The sequence below is a fragment of the Pterocles gutturalis genome, unplaced genomic scaffold (genome assembly GCF_000699245.1).
Source record: "Pterocles gutturalis isolate BGI_N339 unplaced genomic scaffold, ASM69924v1 scaffold9132, whole genome shotgun sequence".
NCBI classification, from domain to species: Eukaryota; Metazoa; Chordata; class Aves; order Pterocliformes; family Pteroclidae; genus Pterocles; species Pterocles gutturalis.
In genome coordinates this window covers 11,853-37,666 of record NW_010108005.1, presented here as the reverse complement: position 1 = coordinate 37,666, position 25,814 = coordinate 11,853, and the positions used below count along the sequence as shown (strand labels likewise).

The 25,814-nt window shown below is 50.8% G+C and overlaps 1 protein-coding gene across 1 annotated transcript in view; it reads left to right on the top strand.

Moving 5' to 3' along the window:
- Positions 1-20,688, top strand: part of PLXNB1 (plexin B1) — a 36,593-nt gene extending 15,905 nt beyond the window's left edge. Inside the window, exons 11-36 of the mRNA XM_010072473.1 lie at positions 478-600; positions 1,450-1,543; positions 1,776-1,942; positions 2,995-3,146; positions 5,013-5,118; positions 6,795-6,931; positions 7,558-7,734; positions 7,932-8,100; positions 9,204-9,446; positions 9,866-10,042; positions 10,387-10,535; positions 10,924-11,024; positions 11,847-12,064; positions 12,219-12,397; positions 13,141-13,207; positions 13,753-13,899; positions 14,381-14,558; positions 15,445-15,548; positions 16,001-16,085; positions 16,764-16,930; positions 17,941-18,101; positions 18,326-18,473; positions 19,151-19,215; positions 19,306-19,381; positions 19,757-19,831; positions 20,371-20,688. Of these exons, the coding sequence (XP_010070775.1) occupies positions 478-600; positions 1,450-1,543; positions 1,776-1,942; positions 2,995-3,146; positions 5,013-5,118; positions 6,795-6,931; positions 7,558-7,734; positions 7,932-8,100; positions 9,204-9,446; positions 9,866-10,042; positions 10,387-10,535; positions 10,924-11,024; positions 11,847-12,064; positions 12,219-12,397; positions 13,141-13,207; positions 13,753-13,899; positions 14,381-14,558; positions 15,445-15,548; positions 16,001-16,085; positions 16,764-16,930; positions 17,941-18,101; positions 18,326-18,473; positions 19,151-19,215; positions 19,306-19,381; positions 19,757-19,831; positions 20,371-20,475 (3,570 nt within the window). The 3' untranslated portion in view covers positions 20,476-20,688. The remainder of the gene's footprint in view (positions 1-477; positions 601-1,449; positions 1,544-1,775; positions 1,943-2,994; positions 3,147-5,012; positions 5,119-6,794; positions 6,932-7,557; positions 7,735-7,931; positions 8,101-9,203; positions 9,447-9,865; positions 10,043-10,386; positions 10,536-10,923; positions 11,025-11,846; positions 12,065-12,218; positions 12,398-13,140; positions 13,208-13,752; positions 13,900-14,380; positions 14,559-15,444; positions 15,549-16,000; positions 16,086-16,763; positions 16,931-17,940; positions 18,102-18,325; positions 18,474-19,150; positions 19,216-19,305; positions 19,382-19,756; positions 19,832-20,370) is intronic.
- Positions 20,689-25,814: the final 5,126 nt, after the last annotated feature.

Below are 25,814 nucleotides of genomic sequence, written 5' to 3'. Positions count from 1 at the left end.
GCTGGTTACAGATGCATATCCATCTTGTACAGGATGTGTCTCGGGAATTCAGTGGAAGATTTACAGGAGGGAGAGAGAAGAAAAATGCACTTAGTGCTTTTTGAGGTGCACTGCCCTAGTCTCTGCACTCCACTCTTCATTTCCAAACTAGAGTTTCCCAGCGCCATACAGGCATAACTTCACAGTCCCACTGGTTTCTCTTTAGTTCCTCCTCCTGTGCTGAGCTCTCCCCGTGCTGACGTAGGCATCCTCCCTTCTAGGTGTTTTGTTTTGTGTTGGTTTGCCTTTCGCACATGGAGGCAGCGACAGCATAGAGAGCCCTTGAATACAGAGTTGGCATAATGAGGGGAATGAGAGGAGCGCGCTGCTTGCACAGTCAGTGGCTTGGTAAAAGAACTGGAGAGGCAGGAACACGCTGTCGTGTAGCAGGAAGCTCCGTGTAGTTGAGAAATGGCACCATGTGTATCTTCTCTGCAGGACCAGCAGTGGGACTATCAGTGTGTCCTGAATTTGGAGGGGAGGACAGTGGTGATGGATGCTTACGTGGAAGGAGAAGAAACAAACCAGTCCCTCTGCTATATCACCTGCCAGATGAACCAGGTGAGTGCTTGGAGTACAACACCATTCCAGAGTACACACTGGTGTACAGGCTGGAAGGCAAGCTCTTTGGAGAAAAGAGCATATTTTGCAAAAATATTTGGAGAATATGAATCTCCATATCTCTGAGTCACCACCCATTGCAGCCTGCCAGGACAGCGCCACTTCTGCTTTAGCTTGAGGCACTGTTGTTCATGATTCTCTGGATCGTGACTTCTGTGATGGTGGTTCTTCTGTGAAAAGAAAAATGCTGTTAATACCAGTTTTGTTCTTAGTGGTGGATTGGAAGATTAACGGGCAAAATTAAAACAGCCATGTACATGTCTGGATGATGTGTGGATTTTACTTCGGGCAAGATTGCCTAGCAGAGGCAATATTTTTAGTTCACAAACTCATACAGTTAAGGGAAAGAAACACCATAGGCTCTTGTGCACACGAGCCCTGCAGACCCGTTGTAACCTACATCCTCAGCTCTACTAGAATTGCAGAAATGCCAGCTTGAGCAGTTTTCTAGGCAGGTGGCTTGCAGATAGGAATTAGCCATGTAGGAATGCGGTTAGGAAGGTAGACAAGTATTGTCATGAACACGCATTTGTTTTCAATGTTCATCCTAGTGAAGCAATGCCTGCTGCTCTGTCTAGAGCAGAATTGTGACTGTGTGCTAATCAGTGAGCACAGGCTGTGCTCCCGCTGCCCCAGCTAGGGCTGCCTTGTCTGCACTCACAGGAAGCTCTGTATAGGCTGTGTGTGCCGGTGCACTGTGCAGGATGGATGCTGATGCTTTTTGCCTGTTCAGCTGGCTTGTTTGTGTCTCTACTAAGTCCTTTGTCTTGCTGGTCTTTGTCTTTGCAGTACAGTTACACAGCGCCTCAACTTGAATTCAACGCTGTGGTGTTTGTGCAGAGGCAGCGACACCTGCGAGTGGACAGTGCTGCAGATCTTCACGGTAGGAGTGCAACAGCTCCCCAGCAAAAAGACAGCAGATGGGGTGGAAGAGAAACCCTTGAATGAGGCTTTTTGCATCTGTAGTAGTCCTAGCACAGGGAAACTAAGGAGAACATACAGCCTCATTTCTGTTCCTTGGAACAGGAGGGGGTTCTGTGCAAGATGCCAGGTTGTAGATTATTCTGTGCCCTTGGGGATGTTTGCAGATACCTCTGAGTTTTTCTTCTTTGCAGTGACTTTTTACAACTGCTCTGTGGGACACACTGATTGTAGCCGCTGCCAAACAGCTGACTCAAAGTACAACTGTGTGTGGTGCGGAGGTGACAACCCCAGCTGTATCTTCAGAGGCTCCTGCAAGGAAGAGATAGAAGACCTGTGTCCAGCACCTCTCATTCACTCTGTGAGTAACTTGCTCGCTAGTGTACTGCACCGGGGGCAAGGAGGGCTCCGTTCTCCAGTGGAAATCAAAGGGCTGCGAACGCAGAGTGTGAATGGTGCAGCTCAGTCATACATGGGCCACGGGAAGAGCCAGTTAGTCCTATTCTGCCGTGATCCCTTGGTGTTGTGAGGATGATTGACTTCTGTGCTGGGCTTTCAGTTTGCTGATAGAGAACTGGGGAAGGATGCATTTGTGTCTCATACGAGCTGAAACTGGCACGCCAGAAGGAGCAGAATCATTCAGAAGCTGGGAAAGGGTCCACAGCTTGGATCCTCCAGCTGTCCCAAGCCAGACCCTGAAACAGGTTGGCCCAAATGAGCCTGGGGCAAAGGAGGGAAAAGCCTAACGGTAATGGCCCAGCAAGGATAGTAAAGACATGACAGGTTACTGGAATGAATTACTTTTGTCTGTTTATTTTAAATGTTTCTTGCTAACTGCCACATGACAAGTGTCTGTAGCCATGTGTCCCTTTTGCTGTCAGCTTGTCCTCCCTCCGGTGGCACACAACATCCATGTGCTGCATCTTGTCTTAGTTTATCTTGGATGCTGCTCAGGGACAGAGCTTTCACGTTTGTGCAGCATGCAATTCATCGTCGTACTGATGCTGAGGGGGGAATGGTGCTTGCTGCTTCAATACTAGTCACGTGTATTGGCTTGTGCATTGCCACTCTTCAGCAGAAATGCCCCGTGGAGTGGTCAGCATGTTGATGAGAAGGCAAAGCAGGGCTGTCCTTGCCTTAGAAGTCTAGAGTGGATTATCAGCTCTGGGGGGGACTGCTGGCAACAGCGAGGTATGGGAAAGAAGGCTCCAACCGTGGTGTTCATTATGGCCTTTCTTCTGAGGAGGGTGCAAGCTGGTACTAGTCCAAGCCAGCAGAAGGAATCCATAGCAGTGACCCAACCAGGCAGAGCTTGTAATGGGGCAGCTGAAGGGCCCTGTGCTGTAGATCAGTTGCCAGACTGCAGAGGTCTGAGATACTATGACATTGACACATGCGCGGATGTCTTTGCAGGTGTACCCCCTGTCTGGACCAGTGGAAGGTGGCACTAGAATCACCATCACTGGCTCAAACCTCGGGCAGAAACATCAAGACATTGCAGAAACTGTCACTGTTGCAGGAATTCCCTGTGCCGTAGATGCTCAAGAGTATGAGATCTCTAGCAGGTAGAGTATCTGTGGAACCTCCTCCCAGAGGCAGGCGCTGACACCAGCCTGAGATGTCATTGCCTGTGCTGTAGCAGGTACTGAGCCTTGCCCACACCCCAGGGAGTGTCCCTGGGTAAGGTCACTGATTAGTCACTCAGGCAGTGACCTCAGAGAGACGAGGTTGTGTACAAGGCGATGGCCAAACAGCGCTGCTGTGTGCCGACCACGCTGCCAGCGCAGAGCCCGCAGGCTGGCCGGATCAGGGAATCACAGGCTCAGAACCACGCAATTTCATGGGTGTCTGTCCCAGCCACAGGGTGACTTCAATACAGCGAAGGACAGGGCTTGTGCAAGTGTCACTGCTAGGAAAATATCCTGACCATGTTAACACAGGGTGAGGATGGGAATTGAGTGGTCAAAGGTAGGGCACAGATTCTTGCCTCTGCGTGAGTGGGCACACCCCTAGACTGTCGCTCTTCACTTGCCAGCCAGACTTCCACCTCCCAGGAACAAACTCAGTGAAAGAACCCTCTAGACGAGGGACAGACCAGGGAGTCCTAGTGGGCCCTATGCCACTTTGGTGGCCAGGAGTGCCTGGCAGGTCACACAGTACTAGTGAAAGTAGTGGCTAAGGAGGAGGATGAGAAGCAGAAAGACCCGTCCTGCTGCATCCAGCCGATGCCAGTGATGAAGAACTGGGTAGCTGGTGTGATGGCCAGGGCAGGACCACCGAACAAGGCAGGGTAGTTGGGTGTTGAGAGGTGTGACTGGGGGGTTGCCAGGAAGCAAGGAGAAAGGAATATTTGTGTAGTTGGCCTGTGGCAGGGCAGGTAGGTGGGAACCTTGGACAAGGGAGGGAGAGGAGCCAAGCAACCAGCAGAAGAGGAGAGCAATTGTGAGTAACCTCTCATCAGAGCTATCACAAACCCATCTTTCCATTCCATGGTAGCAGTAGTTGTAGCACCCTTCCCTCTGGGAGCCAGGTAAGATCCTGCTGGGAAATGGCTGCTGTGTTGAGCACTGTTGTCCTGTCTGTGCGCCTTGTTTGTCTGGATCCATCTGCTTTCTGTTTTCATCCTAGAATTAGAGCATAATATTCCTGGGGTTAGCACTGTCTTTGTTCTATATCTGTAAATCACCTGGCATCACAGGGTCCTGGCTGGGGACTGCACTGCCCAAGTTCCAATTCCTGAGCCTTTTTGGTTGAGGGGATGTAGCTGTGAACCAGGAACCCCCTCCTGAGCAAGGCCCAGGCAAAATTAATCTCCTGCTGTGTAGGAAGGCTGGGAAGTCTCCTGCAGAGTAATTTTTCTGTTAGCAGATCAGTGCTGTAACATGGGATTCCTCACTGCCCTCTACAACCTGACTTTTTGCCTTGTCAGCATCTCCCGTACCAAATGAAAGGGCTGGGAAGAATGGGTGGTGCAGATGGGGGAACTGGCGGGTCCCAGAGGCCACTGGGTGAAGACCAGTGCCAACTAAACCCTACAGTCCGGAGTTTTGTTCTGCATCAGACACAGCTCTGATGTGTGGATTGACCACTGCTAGCCTGGGTCACTCCAACGTTACTGATTTGATCAGCTCTGGATAATAGCAGAGGTCTTGGACTCTTCATGTGTCTGTGATACAGGGGGCTTCATCCTGTCTGTCCCAAAAGGAATAATCTTGGATAGGATGGGCCTGCTTGGAACTGCCCCCTGCTTTTTTCTGCTGCACCTAATCCAGCTTTTAAAGGTGTTTCTCAGTGTTCAGCTGGATATTCTGAGCATGTGATAAGGCTGAAAGAAGGGAGCTGTGGTTGCTGGATGGTTTTAGGAGATGATGCAATGGATGCAGCTCACCTGCTCTCCCGTGGTGTGACACTGTTCGTGGGTTGTCCTGCAGCATCGTCTGCGTCACTGGCGGCAGCTGGACCGAGAGATTTGGGCACATTGTGGTGGAAGTGCCTGGAGGAGGACGTGGAGTTTCTGGGCATATTTTCACCTATCAGGTAATGTGATTATCGCTTCTTTAATACCTCTCCCTGTTCGTCCAGTATCTCTGCTAAATGACTGTCTATTGCGAGACTTTATGGGACTCTACCAGGCACTTGCTGGTGGTGTTTTTATCTGATTTTTCTGGCGTTTGTGTTGGGTGGTGCTTTTTGGGGTTGTTTTGGTTCGTTTTTCTTTTTTCCCCCCTCTTTAGATTATAAGAACAGCTGTACAAAGTAATACCAAAGATTCTGCAGTCTAGTGATTTTTTTTCTTTTTTTTTTTTTGGACAATGTTAACTATTAAATGCTTAAAGAAAGAGGAGAAAATACAGGGTACCTTTCTGATTTGGAATTTTTTTTTTTTCAATGGATTACTTAACATCTCACTAAGACTTCTGACTTTCCTTTTATTAATTTGCAAATTGCTGCTTGAACACACTTTTAGCTTCTGACCTTCAGCAGCTAGTAGCAGTAAGTCCAAAGTTACTGTGCCTTCTATGGGGAAATGTTTCCTATTATTTTTAAACACATTTCTGATAACTTTTTAATATCTTAAACCCAGCAACTATGAAATAAAATTTAAGTAGTTTTTTGATAGAATGCTTTGCTTTTCATCCTTGCTGTGCAACTTTCAAGTTATGTACCTAGTTGCGTATCTCCCTGTCCCACGGGAAGGGGAAAGAGATGCCTGCAAAGTCATAGGCTGTTCCGGTTTTGGCTGTATAGAACCATTTTCTATTCTGGATTACACTTGCTGCTCTTCTCCTGGTGTTGCTTCTGTTATCACCTTTTTGAGGCAGGGTGATGCGAACTGCATGCTATGTTCAAGACACAAGAGCAAAAGGAATTTTTACTGTGGCATAAAAATCCTTTTTCTTAATTCCCTTCCCAGTAATTCCCCACCGCTTGGTGTGTTTTTGTTGAGATCTGTGCTTACAGCTGGTAGAGCTGTTGTAGGTACCAAAGCACTCTTGAACAGGCAGGAGCTATTTCAAAACTCCCAACCGTGTACATATGGCTGGGTTGCTTTTTTGCTGTGGTCTCCCTGCTTCTTTTCGCTTCATGGATTTTACTCTTCATTTATCAGCAGTTCCACTCAGCCTGGTTCCTCTAAATTTTGCTGCAGCTCCTCAGTGGTACTAAGTTTTTATTACTCTAAATAATTTATCAAATTTCATTTCCCCCTTCCAGGTCACCTACAAGTATGCTTAACAGCACCGGTCTCAACACAAATTCTTAGGGCTCCCTGCTGGTAATCTCATTGACTAGACAAGCAGACAATTTATTTGCTACCTTGTTTTTCCCAACCTGAGTTATTAATCCAGTTACTGATCTGAACAATCCCTTTGAACTGCTAATCCTAGGGTTTGTTTGCGAGGCTCACATCTCTGCTGTTTGTAGCATCCATCTGCCTTTTGCAGTCCATGGAAGGACTGGTTCCCGATCCATGGTTCCTGCCAGTGTGGTTCAGCCCTCCTCTGTTGCCTCTGCTCCGTCAGGTCGCTGCTGGAGCCTAGCTGAGGTCTGCCTGTGATTGGGATCTGTAGCTTCTATTTTTAGAGCACTGGAGGCCACTGAACATGTTCTGCTGTTTTCCTTCCTTGCCTTATCTTTTGAGGTCCTTGTCGCTCACCTCTTCTTTTTTTTTCCTTTTTTAATTTTTTTTTTTCTTTTTCTTTCCCCTCTTCCAGAACCCAGAACTGAAATCCATTGTACCAACTCAGGGCCCCAAAGCGGGAGGAACCTGCCTTACCCTTCTGGGCTCGAAGCTGCTGACCGGGCATCCTAGTGAGATCAGTGTCCTCCTCGGAGACCTCCCTTGCCACATGTAAGCTCAGAGCCTGCCGATGCACTGGCTGTGCACTGCCCCGCCTGCTTCCCAGAGCCCTGCGATGCTGCCTGGCTCAGCCCTTAGCATGGGCTGTTGGAGCTCTGCTCCCCTCCGTGTTCCAGGAGATCCTCCCCTTGAGGGTCATGGAGCAACCTTGACCATCTTGCGTTCCTGCCCATGTTCCCTTGGATGTGAACAGTGCTACGTGGCCTCTGCACGTCACTTGGCAGGACCATCCCCCATCCTGACAGCTCTGCTTTTGCTGGTTCGGAACTGCAGTTGACTCCTGCAGACTAACACTAAGAGCTGCTCATTCTCTTGCATCCTGGGACACGTACACCTGACAGCACCGCTGCTGAGAAGGTGCACGTGCCTTGGTAGCATGCTTCCAGTCTCTTCACTCTGGACAGTGGCTGTACCTGCTTTTTGCCCCCGTGCTGCTCAGTGACAACTGGCCAGCAGTTATTGCTTGCTTAGATAAGGCACAAGACCTTTCAGCATTAAATTTAGGAAAATATCAGAAGAGGTTTGCAGACTGTCTGCCAAGTGCAAGGCATAATACTATCAAATCTGTCTCTGCAGTGGCTGTGTTGATTCCTTGTTCTCTTTTCTGTCTCTCCAAGCCTCTCTGAGATGACAGAGGATCAGTTGGCATGTCAGACGAGTCCCAGCAATGTGTCCACTGAACTCCCAGTCACTGTCAAATATGGGGACCAAGAGCGGAAACTGGAAGGTTCCCTCTTCAGATATACTCTGGATCCCAACATCACTTTTGCAGAGCCACCTAAAAGCTTCCTCAGGTAAGAAGACTGAGTGCACCTTCCCCAGGGCTGTGTGCTGGGGCAGATACTGCAACACCAAGTGCATCTGTTTGTGGAGTAGCACTTTAGAGTAAAGCCAGACTTGCAGAAATGAGCATGAGCAGAAGGGTGGGAGCATGGGAAGGAGAGAGCTAATGAATAACAGGTGAGTGAGCTCAGCTACTTTTCTCTTTCAGTGGAGGGAGAGTGCTCAGAGTTCATGGATACAACTTGGATGTTGTACAGAAACCGAAGATCCGAGTTACAGTTTCTCCATCTGAACGCCGGCGCCGAGGACTGGGACGATGGCGCAGAATCATCCCAGACACCGAGTGCCCTGAGGATGCTCTGTGCAGCGTCCAGCAGGTAGCATGGCAAAGTGCTGAGTGGAGCTGAGGGTGCACAAGGATTGATTCCACTCTGGAAGTGGGCTTTTCTGTCCCTAGGGCTTTTCCCCCTACTTGCTTGGATCGTATCAACAGTCTTGGTCAAGCAGAAGAGATCTCTGCCAGACTGAGAGGTTAAGCACTTTCACAAACATTTCCATGAGTTGGGTCTGCCTCTGCTTAGAGACGTGCAGGACTTGTGCTGTGGGACAGAAGCAGCAGGGCAGCAGTGTGGAGATAAATAAATCTACAACTGAGCCAGAGAGCTTGTGTGTCTCAGCATGTCTATGCTCCAGACTCTTTTTTGCACAGTTCAGTCCACCTCTATAGCCCCTGGGCTCTCTTTCACTCCGAGATACAAAACCAGGCAGAGTTCAGTGAAATTACCGGTTCCAACATTTTCTTCTCTCCTGCTGCCAGTGTCCCCAGATGGGTCACTACAGGGGTATTGATGTGACCATCAAGGCCACAGAGCATGCAGCAGAATCTGCAGGGGTAGAGGGTGTTTGGCAGCCAGAGTACAAGGAGGATTTGCATTATTAGTGCAGTTGATGGAGGGCTTCCTGTACATAAAGTGGGGGAATATGCTCCTGATGCACATGCATCAATAGTAGCTGGTTTTACCCATCTTCTGAGGAAGGCCTATGTGAGTGTAGGGGAGGGAAAAACAAATTACTCTAATACTTTCATCAAATGTATAAAACATACCCAACTGGGTGAAGGAACACTTCTTTCACAGAAGCATTCAGGCTAGGAAATTCAGCCTGTTCTGTCCGAGCAGGGAGATCTAAAGCTTGTCGCTCTCCAGACTTTGCTGCCAGGGGAATGTCAGAGCTGATTCCCCCTGCTGAGACCTGGGTACTTGCAACAAAACCAGTGCTATGAAAACTTTCTTTAGAGGAACATGGGAATTCCTCAGATCTTGAATTTTTCACTCTGCAATTAAGCAGAGTTCCTTTGGCATCGCTCCAGATGAGAGGACTGCAGGCTGGCCCAGATTGCTCAGGGCTGGGAAGTATTGCAGAGCTGCAGGAGAAGCATTCGTGTCTCACTACTGACACTTTTTTCCCCTTTTGCATTTAGTTTGAAGAACCATGTCTTGTTAACTCCTCTTACCTGATCCTGTGCAAAACTCCAGCCATTAACCTGCTGTTGCGATCCGTCCATATCAAACTGGAATTTATTCTGGATAATCTAAGCTTTGATTTCAACTCATTGCATCCCATGCCCTTCTCTTACGAAGTCAACCCCATCCTAAAACCACTGAACGCTGAGGACCCTGCCAAACCGTATCGTCACAAGCCAGGAAGCGTCATCTCTGTGGAGGTAACACAAAAACTAGCTGGAAGTAGTGTTCCTTGTAATATTAGTACTAAATAAAGCCCACATGCTATTCGCAGCTGCTGGCTTTTCTATAACTTCTGAAGGTTCCTCTGTAGAAGTAACTTAGGTGTAAAAGAATCCTGGCAGTAGGGAAGACCTGTTGCTAGGTGGAAGTAGGAAAATCACTCTTTAAAGATGATGTGGAAGGCGAGAGTGGCTAATTTTTTTTCTGTACATGTGAAAAGAAAATCTCTGAGATATTTCTGTATGGAAAGGTACTTCTAGTCCAGTACTCATTAAGAAAGTTAATGGCTGCAGCTGGAGATGCACTTGCTCCACTTGCTCTTTTTTGCATACGAGTGAAAACGATGAGGATGTTCTAGTCTAGAAATGGCTGGAGTGCTGTTTCACATCTGTTCCAGGGGGAAAATCTAGATCTGGCTATTTCCAAGGATGAAGTTATGGCTATGATTGGGGAAGGGATCTGTGTGGTAAAGACACTAACAAGGAATCATCTCTACTGTGAGCCTCCCTCTGAGCAGCCAGCTCCACGGCACCGCACGAAGCGGGAGGGCACAGACTTGCTCCCGGAGTTCACGGTAAGGAATCAGCAGCACTGCAAGGAATCCTGTCGCTTGTTGGAGCACAAGCAAGAAGTAGTGGTGGAGGCAGGGAGTGGGATGGGAAGTGGAAGAAAGGCAGAAGCCCTGGTGGGGGGCAGGCGAGGTCCCGGGGGTAGCAAGGAGCTGCTCTTGTTCTCGATTCTTGACTCTGCTGTGCCAAACATTGCCTGAAAGCAAATGGTACAGCTGGGTTAGGAGTTGTGCTGTGGCGCAGCTTGGCTGGAGTGCGGTATGCTCTCCATGCCCGTTCTGGAGAAGCCCCGTGGCTTTGCATTTCATTGCTGCATTGAGCTTACGTCATGGCACGTGCTTTCCTACAGGTACAGATGGGAAACCTGAACTTCCTCCTGGGCCGAGTGCAGTACGACACAGAAAGCCCGCTCACCTTCCCGCTGGAGGCACAGATTGGCCTGGGTGTTGGTGCATCCTTTGTGGCACTGATTGTCCTGGTCATCGTCTTCATATACAGGTAAGAAACTCTGGCATTGTACAAGGCCTTTAAGTTCCTCTGCAACATTATTCAGCGGATGTGGCCAAGCGCGTACATCCTGGGCCTAAACAAGGTCCCAGTTTTCTTTGTTTTGTGCCATATTCTGAGCCCCTGGTGTTGCTGGATATGTGAGGCTTGTTGCGGCTCCGGGTCACAGCCTGCACAATGGTTCATTCAGAGCCCACAGCGAATGAGTGTTCCAAGAGACACATCTAGATTACAGAACACTGTTTGGTGTCCTGCAAAGATGTTCTGTAAGAAACCACCTCAGCACCAATTGCCCTGGAGTCTTTGGCAGCAACGCAACGGTTGGCAAGGGCAATCCCTGGGCTAGGGCCCCTGGGAACAATTCTGCTTCTTATTGCAGGAGGAAGAGCAAACAGGCTCTGAGGGATTACAAGAAAGTTCAAATCCAGCTGGAAAATTTGGAAACAAGTGTTCGGGACAGATGCAAAAAGGAATTCACAGGTCAGTCACTGAGCTCCTAGGTTCTTGCAGCTTCAGGGAAGACTGAAGAACCACTCTCAGCCCTACCTCTCTTTCCATTCCTGCACGCTTGTTGGGGTAACTCAGAGCAGGCAGTAATTCTATCCTGTGCCAGTGTGTTGAAACATATAGCCAAATTCTTCCATTTTTAATTTTTCTCTTTAATTCAGAGCACAGTGATCTATACAGACCTTTCTGATTCTCAGTTCATCTTCCAGACTCAGATGAAGAGCTAAAGGTCAAGAAAGCACACTTGGAGAGATCTTAAGGACAGTTAGACCAGTCTTTGTGTAGGGCAAGTTGAATTACACCCCGTGTTCTGGGCCCACAAACCCTGTGCTTCAGCTGCTCACAGCCGTGAGCCCTGGCGTGGGAGACCTGGGGCTCTGAAACCATGCAGGTGACTCAGGCTGTAATCCCCAGCTCATGGGGGAAGCAGTGAGGAGCAGGAGATCTCTCATACTCTATCTAATGTAGGTAACGCCTGTAACCACAGATCTGTGCTGAGCAGTGGCTTCCTCTTTATGAAACTGGAAGCCAGCCCCCAGCTGTAAATGAGAATAATCACCAAATTCACCTTTTGGTTCCTCCCCAAGGCTGGGAGTTTCCTCATGCAGCTTCTCCCAGTGCCTCGTCTAGTTTATGTTCTAGCAATGGGACCCCAGTGTGGCTCTTCCTGACAGGAAACATCCTTCCTCTTCCTCTGTCCCATCCTGCTGGCCCTGTTCCTGCACTCCCCTCATGCTCTGCACCACCAGTCGTGCGACCATGTCACCAACCTCATGGGCATTTCCTTTCCCTCAGACCTGATGACTGAGATGATGGACCTCACCAGTGACCTTGTGGGCACAGGAATCCCCTTCTTGGACTACAAGTCCTACGCAGAGCGCATTTTCTTCCCGGGACACCGTGAATCACCGCTGCAAAGGGACCTGGACATCCCCGAGTGCCGGCGGCAAACTGTGGAGCAGGGCTTGGTGCAGCTCTCCAACCTGCTCAACAGCAAGCTCTTCCTCACCAAGGTAAGGTCCTTCTCTGCTTGCAGCCTGCTGCGGGGTCAGGGCCCCGTCACTGGCAGCTGGTTCATTCCTGAATAACTCCCTGCAGCACCACCAGTAGCTGTGAGCACCTGGTTTTCAGCAGATTTGAACACTGGCTTCTCTTTCTCCCCCTCAGTTCATCCACACTCTGGAAATCCAGCGCACTTTCTCTCCAAGAGATCGAGCCTATGTGGCATCGTTGCTCACTGTGTCACTGCATGGGAAGCTGGAGTACTTCACTGACATCCTTAAAACACTCCTGAATGACCTTGTGGAGCAGTATGTGGCCAAGAACCCCAAGCTGATGCTGCGGAGGTGAGTGAGCCAGTCATGGTCCCACTGAGGGGTCCCTACCCGAGGGGACAGAGTCTTTGTGCCCAGCTGGCGAGCTCTGAGACTCCTGTGAGTAGGATAATATCATGGCACGGGCTGCAGCTGTGAGACCGGTCTGTGTCCAGACAACACACACCAAACAGGAGGAAGCAGTAACAATGAGACCCCTCTCTGCAGTCAGCAATTGGCAGGGAATGTAGCAGGAAAGGTGTGGAAAGAGTAGGAAGCTGGAGATGCCCACCCCAAATTCCTCTTCCTTTGAAGCTGCTGTACATTCACTCTCTCCCTGTGTTCAGGAACTGGGGCTCTGCCAAGTCTGCTCATCTCACTTTGCTGTTTAGAGGTCCCTGGGCTCGCAGTCATGCCACATTTGGAAGCTAAACTGAAATATCTCCTGTGTTTGGATCCCCATTAGCCTCCTGTCTGGTCCATTCTTCTCATCTGAACAAATTTTCCTTGTTTGAGACCTGCCAGAGGCTCTCCCCTGTCCCCTGGCTGCTTCTCTCTCCACTTCTGTGATTTGGTGCCTCCCTCAGGCTGAAAAGTGCCTCAAATAAGTGATATCAAAAGCATTAACCTTCCTGGTCTCTAAAGTCCTTTTTTTCCTCTCCTTTGATCCTGTATCATCATTTATTGTGCTCTTTTCTCAAGGGGAGTGATCTCTATCTCCAAATCCCTCCCTGCTCTGCACCGTATTCCTGTGACCAACCTATGCTCTCTTTCAGGACAGAAACAGTTGTAGAGAAGCTGTTAACCAACTGGATGTCCATCTGCCTGTATGCATTTGTGAGGGTGAGCTCTTTGTCCCTTTGTGGTGTAGAGAGGCCAAAAGAGGGGCTGAAATAGCGCCAGAGTCACCCTGTATTTCAGGGTGGGGAATGGGAGAGCTGGGCTGCTTGCTGGGGTGAGGGGTGCTTAAACTGCATTAATACCACTCCGTGTTTCCAGGATGTCTCGCCAGACCATGGAGGGCTCAGTGTAGCTCCTTTATCTTGAGATGCACTGGCCACAGGCTGGTCTGTGCGTGGAGAGGACAGATTCTGATCTAATTCCTTTTCTGGAGAGGGGGTGGCAAGGGGAACCTCTCGGATTAATGACGCGGAGGCAGAGCAATGCCTTGGGCTTGTGCATCCCCCCGGTAGCTGGTCCGTGTGTGCGCTTTCCCTGTGCCTGGAGCAGGAGCTGTGGGCAGAGGCTCTGTCGCTGCCGTGGCTTGGCTGCTGTACCGCAGTCCTGCTGCTCCGCTGCTCACATATCCACATTTCCAGGCTGTTGGGCTCTGCTGGGAGCAGCAAGCTGAACTTCTCACAGGTGATACTCCTTCCTTTCTGTGCCAGGACTCTGTGGGAGAGCCCCTTTACATGCTGTTTCGAGGAATCAAGCACCAGGTGGACAAAGGGCCAGTGGACTGGGTGACAGGGAAAGCCAAATACACCCTGAATGACAACCGCCTTCTGAGAGAGGACCTGGAGTACCGCACTCTGGTAAGCACCAAATCTTTTGTTCCCTCTGGGCTCTCTGGTGCACCAGGGCTGAATGTCTCTGCTCCCAGTATTGAGACAGAAGTGCAGCATCCTGCCACTGGCTCCTGGGAGCCAGGTTTATCCCAGCAGCGCAGTTCCATAGATGACAAGAGCTCTGCTCAATCAGGCACTTTTCCCCTAGGCTGAGAGGAGCCGTCAGCACAGTAATCTGGTGTGTGTGCTGTGCTCTGTGTCTAGAAACAAGGGGATGGAAGTGTAGGTGGCACATGGAAGCCCCTCCCCAATGCTGTTGAACTGGCTTCCAGCTCTTGACACAAGACTGAGAGCACCATGTTTAACATCTGTGATGTTTGCTTTTCTGAAACTCTCCCAGTGAAAGGACTAGCTGTCAACTTGCCTTAATGCCAACCATCAAAGGTGTAAATGTGTCAGATGTAATCTTATCAGCTGAGGAGCTGCAACCTTTTCTTTTCTTCCCCAGACCTTAAATGCTTTGACCCAAGCAGGAGTTGCTGCGGGAGGCGCAGAGGACTCCCAAGGGATTTCTGCAAAAGTGCTCGACTGTGACACCATAACACAGGTGAAGGAGAAAATCCTCGATCAGATCTACAAAGGGACGCCGTACTGTCACCGACCAGACCCAGACACCCTGGACCTCGGTGAGCAGAACTCCTTGGTGCCAAAACTCAGTGAGGAAGTGAAGAGTGGTCGTTTGCTATCTGTGCACAGCGCCCTGGCATGCATGACATTTGTCATCCTCTGCTGAGTGTGCACAGTCGCTGCCCAAGGATTTTGCACTCTGGCTGGACGCAACAAGGCGTGATGCAGGAAAGAGGCAGACAGCCTGAGGCAGGGGTGGGAAAGGAGCAGCTGGGTCCAACCCCTTCCGTTGTTTCATGGTGTTCTTTGCCAGACCCAGACCATGGCAATGGCTTGGTCAAGGGGACACAGGGAAAAAAAAAAAAAAACCCATGAAGAATGTGTAGGAGGGGAGGAAGATTTGAGTGCAGCACAGAGATGCTATAGTCAGAGGCTGGCTCTTCCTGCCGGTGGAGTCCATGGCAGCATCTCAGTCATGTATGTCACGGGGGATTTTACCCACAGTGGTTCATGAAAGGTAGGGCTTACATGGTGAGAGGAACCACTCAGTTTTCCATCTTCTTCGTTCTTTGGCTGTTGTTGAACAGCGCTGACATTGATAGATGAGCAGGTACTGGGGGAATAGTAGCTAATAAGGACCTTGGGTGTGTATTTGTGGTTTGGATCACCTGCCTGAAGAGTCACAATCTGTCAGAATTTGTAGGAACTTGGTGTGTAGAACCTGGGAGGCCATGAGGCTGCCTGTCCTGGTGCTCAGAGAGACTGTCCTGTGACAGCAAGACTCAGCGTTGTTACAGGTTATGTGGTCTGTGAAATAGCATGGGGAAAGGTTGACGGGGATTAGGGAGTGTGTAACGAGGTCAGGCAGGCTGAAGCACAGCAGACTTCAGAGATGCCTCAAATTAACAGTTTATCTTCTCATTTTCTGTCTTCTAATGGCTGCAGAGTGGAGATCAGGGCTGGCTGGTCATCTGATACTGTCCGACGAGGATGTGACATCTGTTGTTCAGGGAACTTGGAAGCGCCTGAACACTCTTCAGCATTACAAGGTCAGAACTCCTTCTACCATTGCCTTGTCTATCCTCTTCTACCCACAGTTATGCTCTATTTGTGGCTCTGGCTCCTGGTAGGTCCAAATTACAAAGTAGGTGATGACGCACTGATCTGCAAAGTAGTTTCTAGGAATGCAAAGGTTTTTTTTTTTTAGCTACCTTGCACCAATGTGTCACATCTTGCACCGATATTCCTTGCTGCAACATATTCTAGATGTGAATGACCTCAGTCTATGAGTATTGTAATCTTCGTCATACTTTGCGCATCATTTTTTTAGTTGGTACAAATAAGATTCTCTCACCATCAGGAAAGATTGTGCCTCAAAAATCCCTGTTTCTGTCCCTGTTTCTAGTAGGGGTACAGTCTGTTTTGGTCTACAAACACTTGCCTGTTGTGCTCATGAGAAACATGCCATTTGTTTTGAATGTTGATTTTTGCTTGTGTGCAGGTGCCTGATGGAGCAACAGTAGCGCTGGTCCCACGCCTGACCAAGCACATCCATAGGGAGAATCAGGATTACATCCCAGGAGAGAGTGAGTTTGATGTCCTGTTCTCATCAAAGGATTTTATAGCACTTGCCAGTTAGCGGGCCAAGTCTCTTGCCGTAGCCCCAGCGTTATGCTGCTAGAGAAGGCTGATACGTGATTTGGACCCTCGTAGGATTGTCAGGAAACTGAAAGCTTGGGCAGGTGAGATGAGAGGAAAGCTAGGCTGGGCATGAAAACGCAGGATGAGAACAGTTCTCTGGTTCTGCCTGAGCGCAGTCTGCAACCTGTAGGAATCTTAATACCCTCAGGGGCTGAGCATGGCCCGAGGGTGGTGATGGGACGCCAGGCAGTTCCCTTACCATGGATGCTCCTGTGGTGCAAGGCACAATAGCTGCAGGCTGCATTTTAACAGGTTCAAACTGGACATGGAAAAAAAATTTATTCAGACAAAGGGTGGTGCAGCCCCAGAACAGACCACTGGGGTGGTGGGGGATCTCTGCTGCGGAAGTTTCCAAGACCTTGAGGGTTTTCGGTGGACAAAGGCAGCGTGCTGTAGGGCTAACAACAGTTGTACTCTGTGGGGAAAGCTGGACAGAGGCCTCCAGAGGTTCCTTCCCATTTGTGTTTCTGTCATACTGTGAAATCTTGCTTCCTTGGGGCTCACCTGGCCAAGCTCTGCTGTGAGAGAACTCACACGCATCTGTAAACAATTGTTTGTTTTAGAAACACCGATGCTGGAGGATGCAGATGAAGGTGGGATCAAACTTTGGCACCTGGTAAAACCAACAGAAGAGCCAGAGCTTCCCAAGCATCGTCGTGGGAGCTTAAGAGATCGGGAGCGAGCCAAGGCAATCCCGGAGATTTATCTGACACGTCTACTCTCAATGAAGGTGAGAAGAAGCACAGATTGTGTTGTGCTTGGGATCTGGCCTTCCTTCATATCCTCTGGCAGATTGCAGGGGTGTGTATGACGATGAAGAGTGAAGAATTATGAAGATGCACGTGCTGGTTGTTTCCCCTCCGATCCCAGCACTGCAGTGCCAAACTTCTACTGATAGGTTGAGTTTTGCAGAGCCTCTAGGAGAGTGAGAAATGGTTTTATCCCTGTGTCCACCCCGTGTTTGTCTTTGTGTCCCCCACAGAAAAAAGCAGGTACTCTGTGCTTCGCAGCAGTGTCGGCTGGGCTGCTGCATCTGCTCACTTTCCACCCCACCCAGGGCCAAAAAGATAGGACTGCCCCGTTACCTGCTGCAGCAAGGTGATGCTAACAGCACACACCAGCCATGTACAGGTTCAGCTGCAGTCATACATCAGGCAAAGCGCCTACTCACATTCTCCATTTTGCTTTTTTCCAGTGTCATTGTTATAAAATTGACCCAGAAACTTGTCCCCCTGCTCTGTTCTCCAGAAAGGATCAGGTTTTGGCATCCAGGTTCCCCTGCTTGCAGTCGTACGGTTCCTCAAGGGCCAGCCCAGGCACTTTGCCAGGCAGTGCCTGTGTTCTTCCCACATTTACTGAACTTCCTCTTGATGCTCAGCAAACCGGCTGAACCCAGCTGCTGCAGCCCGCAGTCCCCCTCCACTGGGCAGTCTCTGCGGTTCAGTGCTGTCCCATCACGCTGTGAGCTCTTCCCCCTGCAGCAATCCCCTTTTCCTGCTGTACCTCTGACTCCCCATCGCATTTTGCTTTGTTCATGAGCTTCTCCCTGGGTTCTGTTCCAGAAACCGCACAGGGCCCTTTCGCCTTTGCTGCTGCTGCTCCTGGCAGTGGAGGGGAGGTGGCTTTGGGCCAGTGGGGAGAGGTTGCTGAGCAGAAGAGGGTGACCTCTCCTCTGCGTGACGCCTGGGCTCTCCGCTCTCCTCTGCCTGCGCTGACTCTGTCCTGCTTGGTTCTCTCCAGGGCACCCTGCAGAAGTTTGTGGATGACTTGTTCCAGGTGATCCTCAGCACCAACCGCCCCGTCCCCCTGGCAGTCAAATACTTCTTTGACCTGCTGGACGAGCAGGCGATGCACTACGGGATCGCAGACCCCGAGACCATCCATATCTGGAAGACAAACAGGTACGGAGCTCCTGGGGGCCCTGGAGGAGGCACTACTAAGCTCTCTAGAGCTGGTCACGTGCAAAGTGACAGCCACCCTTGCCTACCGAGGAGGAGCAAAACAGCAGCAGAGCATGGTGTGAAAAGCTGGTTTTGCTGGGAGGTGCAGTAACGTGCAGAATATCTTTCAGCTCCGTCGCTGCTGCCTTTGCCGATACCCTGTTGTGCTTCTGTCTCCTCTTCAGCCTGCCCCTGCGGTTCTGGATCAACATCATCAAGAACCCTCAGTTTGTTTTTGATGTACAGACGTCAGATAATGTAGATGCTGTGCTCCTGGTCATTGCGCAGACCTTCATGGACTCCTGCACCATAGCTGACCATAAGTTGGGGCGGGTGAGTCCGGAGGGAGAAGGGAGGGGGGCTGGCACAGGAAGGCACTAACGTTTCCATCGCACCACTGGGACAGCAGCCAGGCCCATGCTCCCATGTGCCCCTGTAACGCTGGAGAGTGATGGGGACTCTGGGGAAGAGAGGAGGGAGGAGCGGATTTTGTTCAGCGTACCGAAGAAGTTGTTGAGGGGTGCTTTTTCTTTACAGCTTACAGCTGCTTGGGGGACAGAGATAACTTTAGTTGGCCGTGGGAGACAGTGTAAGTCACAGGACGCATCTTGGCAGATTCATGTTGGCCATTAGAGAAAGTTTTTACCACCACTACTCACCTTGTGCCGAGGCTGGACCAGTCCTGCACAGGTCACCAGAGAGGATGGGTGGATCTCTGGAGGATTTCAGGCATCAGCTATGCAAAGCCATAGCCAAAGTGATCTCCTACTGGTGATCGCCCAGCTCCAAGTGGGAGGCTGGACTAAGGATCCTGGAGGTCCCTTCACCAACACATCTCATGGTTCCTCAGACTGTGTTACTAGAAGGGAGCCTGGTATTTGCGGTGCCTCTCTGTGCAGAGGTTCTTGAGTGAATGACAGAAAATAGCGGTGATGGTGTTACCTACCAAGGTTAGCCCACAGCGTGATGAAGGAGCTTTTTGTAATCAATTCTGGTTTTGGATGTTCAAGGACTCTCCGATCAATAAGCTGCTCTATGCCCGGGACATTCCTCGCTACAAGCAGATGGTGGAAAGGTAAGCAGTGAATGTGAGGAGTCGTTGTTTCAGCAGTAAGAAGGAGGCTAGGAGGAACAATGGGCTAATTGCCTGTGTACCACTGTGCAGGTATTACGCGGACATTCGTCAGACCATCTCTGCCAGCGACCAGGAGATGAACTCTGCCCTGGCTGAGCTATCACGGGTAAATAAAATTATTTCAGAAGTCACCCTGGCCCCTCACCTCTGTATCTAAGAGAAAGTTAGTAATGCAAAGATGAGATACAGCTGAGCATGCAGTTCTGCCCAGACGTGCTGACCCTTCCCCGTGGTTGCTCTGCTTTGTGGCACCACGCGGAGGGCAAGAGTCTGCCCAGCTAGCACTGAAAAGTGTGGTCAAGGATTCAGGGCAAGGAGTATGTGTGATTTTTTTTTTTTTCCTTCACTGGGAATGGCTGGTGAATTCCCTTTCCTGTTGCTCTGTGCAACAGGCACATTTCCTGATGAGAGGTGAGGATGCAGAACAGAAAAACAACTGTCAGGTGTCTCACGGTTTTGTCTAACTTCCTCTCTTATTCAGAATTACTCAGGTGACCTCAATTCCCTGGTGGCTCTACATGAATTGTACAAATACATCAATAAGTACTATGACCAGGTGAGTGTGTGTTTCCAGCAGGTATGAACATGCTCTTCTCCTTTTTACCATCCAACTAAAAAACCTGCAGAAATTAATAATTAAGAGCAGCCCCAGACTATTACAATGCTGTGCATTGTTTCATTGGCATGTGTAACTTCTGTGTCATATTTGCTTTATTCTTATCAAAGAGGGAGGGAGGAAATCACAAAAAAGGACTTTAACTTGGAGGCTGTTGCGATTTCATTTACACTTCCTTTTTTTTTTTTTTTTTCCACTCCAGTATCCAAATACTGTACTTAAAAATGAAATGCAGTTAGTTCAGATTCATTTACTAAAGATATCATTTTGTGTGAGGAGTTCAGCGTTCTTTTTGCACTATGAAGTTTAGAAGTATTTCTAGAATACTTATTTTGTGGTTAATTTGGGATTAACTACTGCATACCCGCTCTAGTCTTGAGAATGCTGGATTCCAGCCTGGGGCTCTCCGCTGTGCGTGGAGCTGAGCTGGCTGGCTGTGTGCTGGCGAAAGGCTGCCAGCCAGCTCTGTCTCGTTGCAGATCATTACTGCCTTGGAAGAAGACCCAACGGCACAGAAGATGCAGCTCGGATATAGACTACAACAGATTGCAGCAGCTGTGGAGAATAAAGTCACAGATTTGTGACAGGCGCAGACAGACTGCTCTCCCCGGCTGAACGGGGACAGTGCTCGTCCCAGCCACACGCAGGCTGTCCTGCTGCCATTGGAACCAGACTCGCCAAGGAACCCGCGGGTGACATGAACAGGGATGGCCAAGGCAGTACAAAGTACAAGCGTCCTTGCATCTCAGAGAATATTTTTTTACAGTTTTTTTTCTTTTAAAAAGCAAAACAAAACAAAAAAAAAAAACCCAAACCTTGGTTTTCCTCTGGCAGACTGTCAGGGGGACTGCACAGCTCCTTCCTGCAGACGTTACGTGAATGTGCCAAGCTTCCAGACAACGTTGAGGAGCCAGGTGACAATGGTAAGCACCGTGTCTGCGGAGTCCTCATCCTTGCGCGGACGCCCTTGTCAGCGCTGGGAGACTCCCCTGCTACAGCCGCTGGCTTCAGTAAGGACGCAGGAAGCTGTCCCCAGGCTGGCAGCTGTGCTAACCTCTGTCCCTGGCTGGTGAGCACTGCTGCGGTATCCCACCTGAGAAACGTCCTTGCGGCAATGTCCCCGCTGGTTCCGGATGGTGGATGTAGAAAGGAGAGCGTCCGATGGCGAAGGTCTCCTGCTCCCCAGTGTTCTGGTCTCTGACAGCTGGTGCTTGGATGTAACGTGCTCACCAGCATCGTGCTTGCCCAGGGGCCAACTGTAAATGGACATCACCCCCCCACCCCTTCCCTCGGGACAAATTCCGCGTGCGAGAGTCGCTGCCTGGCTCGCCTCAGTCTCCGCTGACCCAGCTCTGGATCCGTCTCCTGGTTCCGTGCGGTCAGAGGCTGCCCTGCTCTTTGGAAAAGCACAACAAACGCCTTGTGCCACTTGCCCTTCCTCCAGTGTCTAGCTGTTCTGCTGCTCTGAACTGGACTTGTAAATACCCTCAGAAAGTTAAATGTATTTAAATGTTAAAGGAGAATGTTTAACTTTGTGGCTTTGAGACAAAGCTTTTCTCGGAGAAGCATCTCTGTGCACTTCTACTGACAAACGTCTGTCAGCACTGGAGCAAAGTTTTCTCCACTGCTTTGTCTGCAGGGGTAACTCATAGATGTCTGCGTCGTCGTAACAGCCGCTCGCTCAAGGCTTAGCTGTGTGTTCTTCTGTTAGGCTTACCTTACACCTTACTCACAGTTTCCCTTCCCAAACTCTCCTGCCGTGGCACATAGAAGGGTTATTTGGTGAGCTGTGAACTTGAGGAAGCCGTGAAGCACAACTGTGTTGTTCCCAGGGAGCGCTGGGTGTCCTGCAAACGGGAAGGGTTCGTGCGAGGACGGAGAGGCTGGGGTGGCACAGGCACACTCTGTTCCCAGCTGTCCCGCGGCAGCTCCTCGCTGCTCCGTCCTGGAGAGCGCTCGGGATGGTCCCTGTGCTCTGCCCTTCTGGCAGCCAGTTCCTCTTCAGAAGGGTGCCCTGCGCGTTCTCACCCCACGCTGCTAATCCCACACTGGTGTCCTGCGTGCCTGGGGCAGGCAGACAGGTCTGACTCCTCGTCACCCTGAGGAGGTGACTGTGGCAGCCAGGAGGGACCGGAGCTGAAACCCGGCAGGATGGTATCCCTCCCTCTCCTTACGCTGCATGTAGCCGGAATGCCCGGCCAGCCCTGCGGCTCTGTGCGAGTGCTGTGCAGCTGCAGAACTGTTCTCTGGGCAGTATAACGGCACACTAACGCTGGCCTCTCTTCCTGCAAAGCCAGCTCACTCCTCTGCCCCTCTCTCAGCAGTGTTCCCAGGTACTCTGTGTGCCCAGAGTACGGCCAGCATCCCTGTACGGAGCAGCGGGCACGCTGCCTGGCTGCTGCGGGCAGAAAGCAGGGACAGAGTTTCCCACTTTTCCCCCAGGTGGGCACCAGTTTGGGTCTCACTCCCACCTTGACTGCTCATCTCTAGGATAAACTTAAAGGAACTGAGCATCTCTGAAACCTCTGTCTCGCCCAAATCTGATTAAATCAGCCCAAAAAATGCTGGGTGGAAGGACGGACTGCCAGGCGGGGATAAAGCAGATAGAACTCACGTTTGTAAAGCCCATTCCCTTAGGAGCCACGGGAGGTGATGCCTTGGTTTGAGGCAGGTGCAGGTGCAGTGGTCCAGCAGCGTTGTCCCCTTGTGCACCGATGGGTGGGCTTTCTGCTCTGGGGCGCCCGGAGCCCCAGTCCACCTGCTGGATTTACGGCTCTGCTGGCTGGTAACGGCTGCCCCTATTTTTGCAGAATTCTCTCTGCCCTTTGCCAGCACAGGGTGGCTTGGGGCTCAGTTCTGGATCCACCTCACAGTGGCAAAGGGAGGAGGACTCGGTAGCTGTCCTGGAATCGTAGTGACAGGACTCTGGGGGTCTGTGCTGCAAGCGCAGCCTCTGAGGCCGTGGGGTACGGGGGCTCAGCAGCCTCATCGCCTCCCAGTCGTGCTCCTGGATGATGGAAGGGATCGGCTTTATCTGAGTGTATCTGTGAAAGTCTGCTTTCATTAGAGCAATAATCAAGACTTAATAATAGAGCTAAATGTAGGGGATTGATGGATTTAACATCTTGTCCTCACACAGCCGGACAGGAGGCACAGCCCGCGAAGAGGGGAAGCTGGCGGTGCCCATCTCTTCCCCTCCGCCCGTCCTCGGTGTTCGGGGCACCAGCGTCCTCCTCCCCTGCGGACACGCGCTGCAGGCTCCTCGCTGGGATCAGCTTGGGTGTGCAGGCATGGCCTCTTCCCTCCGTCCATGCCCCTCTCCTGTGGCAAAATCCCATTACCACGCCAGGGTTCTGTTGTATTTGAATTTGCACAAAACAGGTTTTATTACGAAATTCCCAATTACAGGGAAAACTTATTTATTTATTTCTCACAATCCTTCCAAGTTTCTTCCAGTCTCTGCCTGATTCCATGACCAGCTTGTCAGGATGTTCCTTCTCAAGGATGGAGAATCCTCTCTGGATATTCCTGTTTTCTTACAGGCAGCGAGTTCTGTGGGCAGCAGCTGAGTGCCCTGCCGCAGGGACCCTTCCCCTCCTGCAAGACACAAGCGCAGCGAGGGGCTGTTGCTGCTTTAACTGTATTCTCAGAGAGTGTTCGAATGGCAGGCAGTAAGATTTATTTAGTGCTGCAGCCAGAGAAAGAAACGTGCTTCCACCGTGGTCTGGACGCAATGCCGAGAACCGATCAGTATTAAGATAAATCTCCGTTAGTGTATCTGAACCTCACTCCTGTTGGCACGACGAAGCGTAGCTGGCACCCGCGTCCTGTAGATGTGAGAGCGCTTGCTTTCATCTGCCTGGTGGCAAATTTAGGCTGGACCTGGAAGTTTTTTGGGTTTTTTTTGTTTTTTTTTTTTTGGTAGAAATGATGGCTGATTTTTTTTTTTTACATGAAACTAGAGGGTTCTTGGATGCTGCTGCCGTGGTGGAATGCCATTTCTTTTTCAGGCTGTGCCCCAGTTGCAGCAAGTTGCTGCTGTTTTGGTGCCTTTCTTGTCAGGATGATTCTTCTGGTTTCCAGAACACCCATTGCGTTTGCTCTAACAACCTTTCTCCCGGTCCTCTGTCCTGGTGCCTCTGCCCTCTCCCAGCCTTGTGACTTGGCGTCTCTCTGTTACGGTATGGCCTGACCCGCATTTGTGCCCTGCCACACCTTGAGTTCTGCTCAGAGCACCCTGGGTACTGTCTTTCTCAAATTGGAATTAATAATTAATATAAAAAGCTTGAAAAAAAAAATCTGAATTTTGTTACATAGTGTAATAACTGTTTGTAGATACTGTTCTGAGATGTAGGAGTCTATTGGTGATATAAGAGGTTTTGTCTGTAAATAATCAGTTTAGAGTCCAAATGATTTTAATAAAGAGAATTCTTACACAGTAATTCAATAAATTTTAATATGCAACCTGCGTGTCATGCTTGTGCTGCACGGTGATGCAGTTGCCTACCATCTATCCCCCTCTTCTTCCTCCACCGGGGCCATTCTGTTCTCCTGAGCGCAGGACCTGGGAGCGTGCCGGGAGCACGGGGCTCTTCCCTCTGCTCATGCCCCCAGCATCATCTACGCGACCCCGGCTGTAACCTCGTGCCCCCTTCCCCTGATGGCTCCCACAGTGGCACTTTTCAATTTCCAGAGCTCAAACCCTGTCCCTGCCCCAGGAGGGGGACCCTCCCTTCGCAGACGGGTTTGTCTCCTGCAGCAGGAGCTGGGAGCGGGGAAAATCCGCCCTGGGGCAGGTTCCAGCTCTGGGTGGGGTTCTCCAGGGTGGGTAAGTGGGGAGGGGGGTGCTTGAGATGTGATTTATGTTGATGGCTGTTGCCCACCCCTGTGTGTGGTAGGAACCAGTGTTCCTACATTAGCAAAACAACCCTTCAACTAATTGCACATGGAGCTGGCTCCTGGCACATCTGTCCTGTCCCCCCCTTCTTTTATTAGCAGGGTTTGGATACAGGCCACTTCTCCCCCCCCTTACCTATGTCATGTCACTGCTTTAGTCCCTCTGTTCCGTACACACGTGTTCTTGCTGGTAAAAACCCCTAAAAAGGGGTTACAAGGGTTTGTCCCCGGGTTCTCCCGGTGCTTGCTCAGCACCCAGCCGGCCGCAGCCTCTCCCCCTCCCCGGGTATTTTTAGTGCGGGGAGGGCAGGTGAGTGCAGAGGGGCACAGGCAAGGGGAGAAGCTCCGGGAGGCCCTGACCTGGCTTTGGCAGCCAGGATCTACAGCAGAGCTGCTGCTGGGCGGTGTTAACCCCTTGCTGCAGGGCTGGGGCTGGCTCTCCGCAGTCCCCGCCAGGAAACCGGAGCTGTGCACAGCCAGGGCCCCAGCGAGGGGAGGCCAGGGCTGCTCCGCTCTGCTGCAGGGCTGCAGTGGGGGTGAAAAAAAAATGTTATTTTTTACTATGTGCAGCCGTTTGGTCCTTGGTGTCGCGGGTGCTGAGATGCTCGGGTCCCACCCCGTTGGGCAGCGTGGCTGCAGGGAGGATGCTGCTGTTGTGGTCACTCTCCATGGAAAGGGGACGTGGGGGCTCTGGGCACCAGCACCATGCTGCGGGTGGGTTTGGTGGCTGAGGGACAATGAGGGGCTTTGGGTCGGGCAGCGTGGGACCCGGGTGGGCTGAAGGAGCTGGGCCAGGCAGGAGACAGTGTCACGCTGCTGGGAACACTGGGAAGTGCTGGGAGCACTGGGAATGCCAGGCAGCCCCGTGGTTTCTGGGGCTGGTGGAGTGGAGCAGAAGGATTTCTCTGTTTCCATCTCGGTGGAGTTGTGAATTTCTCTCTATAAATAGTTGCTGTGGAGACTGGAGCTGCAGCGGGATGACAGACCTGCTGCCAGGGCAGCCGGGAGAGGCCAGGCGGACAGCGAA